The following is a 3,576-nucleotide window of genomic DNA, read 5'->3' as shown; positions in this document are numbered from 1 at the left end:
ATATATATATATATATATATAAAGTACTACTATTATAGTAGTGCTTGATATATATATATATAAATATATATATATATATATATATATATATATATATATACATAATAACAATAATGATAATAATAATAGTAATAATAATAATAATAATAATAATAATGATAATAATAATAATAATAATAATAATGATATTGATAACAATAACATTAATAATAATAACAATATCAATAATAATAATAATAATAATAATAATGATAATAATAATGATAATAATAATAATAATAATAATAGTAATAATGATAGTAATAATAATAATAATAATAATAATAATAATAATAATAATAATAATAATAATAATAATAATAATAACATATATAATTGTTGTTTGGTGTTTCTCTACTTGTAAAAGTGAAGGCTCATTGCAGCTGTCAACGGTTCTGTGGCTTTCCCATAGATCCCACTGTGAAGAAACTTTTGACTGTTGGCTGTAATGCGTGAGTTTGGGTCTCTTTGCCACCCACAAGCCCAAGGAGGAGGAGGAGGAAGGGAGGAGGAGGAGGAGTAGAAGCAGTCGCTGTTTGTCAGTTTTTCTATTATATGTTTGGAATTTTACAAACTCGCTGTGTCAACATATAATATCCCTATTCCATTTTTTCAGATAGTGATTTTTTCACAAATTACAAAAAAAGGCAGTTCCGTGTTGACGGAATGTCGTTAAAATCAAATTTTCAAAAACCCATTTGGGATACCTAAGCCATACGCATTATTGTCCGTATTTTTTCTTCTTCTTCTTTTATATTTATTATTTCTACACCCGTCCTTGTTATGGACCTAAAAGTCTCCTGTCGGTGTGATTGGTTATTATAACCAATTGTAACCATTCATCTGAAGTGGCTTTATCTTATTTCTGTCAGGTTAAGCACTGGTGCCTCCTGCCTTACCTCATCATCCATAGTATGGGGCTGGTCTGCGGAGCTCTTCACTTAGTTTCTCTAGTCGTGCAAGCCTCGATGTGGGGTCTGACCAACACTTTGGTCGTCACAATGCCAGTTACCGTCATCGCCATTGCCATCGCCTCCTATTTCTTCTACGTCGTCTTCAGATGCTTTTCTTACGTGAGTATTAGTCCCGTGTACCTTGCATTTCCCTGGTCTTAGTACTGGACAGTCTCAATGTGATATTTGGTGATATTGTATTGAGGCATTAGAAATTAAATTAAATTATTATAATTAAACCCCTTTCTGACCATTGCCTCTTACTGTGATAAAATGTCAACCGATTTCTTCTCTATACCAATTCCCTAACCACTTTCCACCCCGCTTTCCTTCTTGTTTTCTGAATGATGACGTCACGGACCATGTAGTATCGGAAGAAGGCGCAGGCTAAAGCTGAATTTGATGCTGCCTGGCCCAACCCAGCGCTTCCAAGCTACAACGGGCCTTACTATTACTACCCACCTAACGGAGGTCTCACGAAAGAGCATCTCACAGGAGACAAGTGTCAACACATCTGAGAAGTTGATTCGTGAAAAAAGAACGTTGGCGCGCAAGCCGTCTTGATTTCCCGCCTCTCGTCTGCACGTGCGTCGGTGGAGAAAGGGCAGGTGGATGGATACTACAGGTCTCACGACATTTGTTGGTTGTGATGAATGTAAAGTAATAAGGTACAGTATCTGCGACAATGTCGGCATCTGTTTCGAGCGCAAATACTTTCATTCATGAAGTTTTCGCTGTACATTGAGTCATTCCCCATCTTCATCCGTTTGTTGCCACTTGACAAGAGTATTTTTGTTTTCTAAAACAATGGATAAATGAATTATAGGTAAAATGTATAAACAAATAAATAATGTTTTCATAAAAAGAGTAATTGCAAAAAACGCTCGAGCAGAGACAGCTAAACAAATTGTCAGGCAGCACTACTACCTGTGATATTTTCATGATAATGTATCTGGAAATCGACTGAAGCTTAGGCCAGCCGTCATAAGCTACGTGGTACATTGTGTTTGCAACAATGCATTTGCAATTCTTAGAAGGACTCGCTTTACCAGTTGCTGATGCAAAGTGCCTAGTTAAACTAATTTGAAAGTGTAGCTTTTGTTCAGCCCTGCACATTTTTTTCAGCCATTCGTTGATTTAAGAAAATGTGCACTTTGCAAGCACGTGTAAAATATAATTGCTGTGTTAATGGAGCAAAGCGACCTAGATTTTTAAACTAACTGTATTTATGATAGGTAATGAATAACTTTTGTGCCTGATCTGAACTGCCCAGTCTTGTTTTGATGAGATCACAACCACTCGTGATCAATCATGCAGTAACGCAGCGACAGATAGCAGTGTAAATATTGTACAAATGTATTTAATGTAAATCTTTTTCTACCAATAAAGATATACCTTTATCATGTTTTTACATTTCATTTACCCGTAATTATTCTCCCATGTATCAATGTACGGTGTACCACTTGAAAATTAAATTATATTTTTCCTAATGGCGACAATGCTCATTGCATTATTATATATAGATTCATAATAAAGAATAAATAGGATACAGTGCCTACTCGCAGTTTTATACCTTCTATATACCTAGAAGAAATATTTGTCTACTAAGTTTCTGACAAAAGCATGCATAATACGCTGAAGCTATTATCAACACTGAAATCAATACCATAACACTACATGCTGGAATCCTTGCAATGGTATCAGGGAATATTGGATTAATTGTAGAAGTACACACAGAAGTGCGCGCGCTTGGGGTGAAGATTGTACAAATGAGTGTTGTTGGGTGGACATTCTACTATTGATTATGGATCGTGGTATATAATCTAACCTACTCTAACATTCTACAATTGATTATGGCTCGTGATACAAAACCTAACCTGAACTAATCTATCGTAGCCTATGTTAAGGTGGAGAGAGTGTAGTTGACCAGAGGGGGGGGACAAAGTGCTGAGGTAATCATTAATCTCTATCTTGCAATAGTGAGACCCGTCCTTGACTATGCAGTACAGTTTTGGTCTCCGTCCTGTAAAATGGATAAATTTGAAAAATTCCAAGGGGCGTCCTCAAGGCAAATACAAAACCAATAACGTTAGCGCATTTCCGCTAACAACATTTGCTACGCTTGTTTAAAATTGATCTACGCTGATAAAACACGGGAAATAAACATTTTATGCACACCAGAAATCAAATAGAGTATAGTAATGAATCAATTTATCTACTAGGCAAAGTAATAACATTTGTTGCCTTGAGTTTCCATAACTGGACGCAACTGGACACACGCGGCCCCACAACGGCTGCCAACGGTCCTTGTATTTTTTCCAATGATTTTCTTGGGAAGGATATTTTGACTGTTGACTCTGCTGTACTATGATAGTATTGTTTCTGTATCACCTGACGGAAGTAGTCTTTGGCGGTGAGAACTCGCCGGTTGAGTTCTCCTTGTGTGACATACTAACCTCGCGTTTCCACTTATATTTTACTACTCCTCGTACACTGTGGAAATACATACATTAAATCTTATGATAACAGTAATAGCATGATATAGCACAAACCACGTAAGCTCGCACATGAGAGGTCATCATAG

At 36.1% G+C, this 3,576-nt stretch overlaps 1 protein-coding gene across 1 annotated transcript in view; it reads left to right on the top strand.

Moving 5' to 3' along the window:
* Positions 1 to 2,324, top strand: part of LOC143036642 (uncharacterized) — a 45,529-nt gene extending 43,205 nt beyond the window's left edge. Inside the window, exons 5-6 of the mRNA XM_076204201.1 lie at positions 912 to 1,112; positions 1,361 to 2,324. Coding sequence (XP_076060316.1) covers positions 912 to 1,112; positions 1,361 to 1,510 — 351 coding nt within the window. The 3' untranslated portion in view covers positions 1,511 to 2,324. The remainder of the gene's footprint in view (positions 1 to 911; positions 1,113 to 1,360) is intronic.
* The last annotated feature ends 1,252 nt before the right edge of the window (positions 2,325 to 3,576 follow it).

This window comes from Oratosquilla oratoria, chromosome 21 (genome assembly GCF_046742065.1).
Source record: "Oratosquilla oratoria isolate Oo_2021 chromosome 21, ASM4674206v1, whole genome shotgun sequence".
In the NCBI taxonomy this organism is placed as follows: Eukaryota; Metazoa; Arthropoda; class Malacostraca; order Stomatopoda; family Squillidae; genus Oratosquilla; species Oratosquilla oratoria.
Note: the sequence above shows the minus strand (reverse complement) of the source record. Positions and strands in the feature narration are given on the sequence as shown.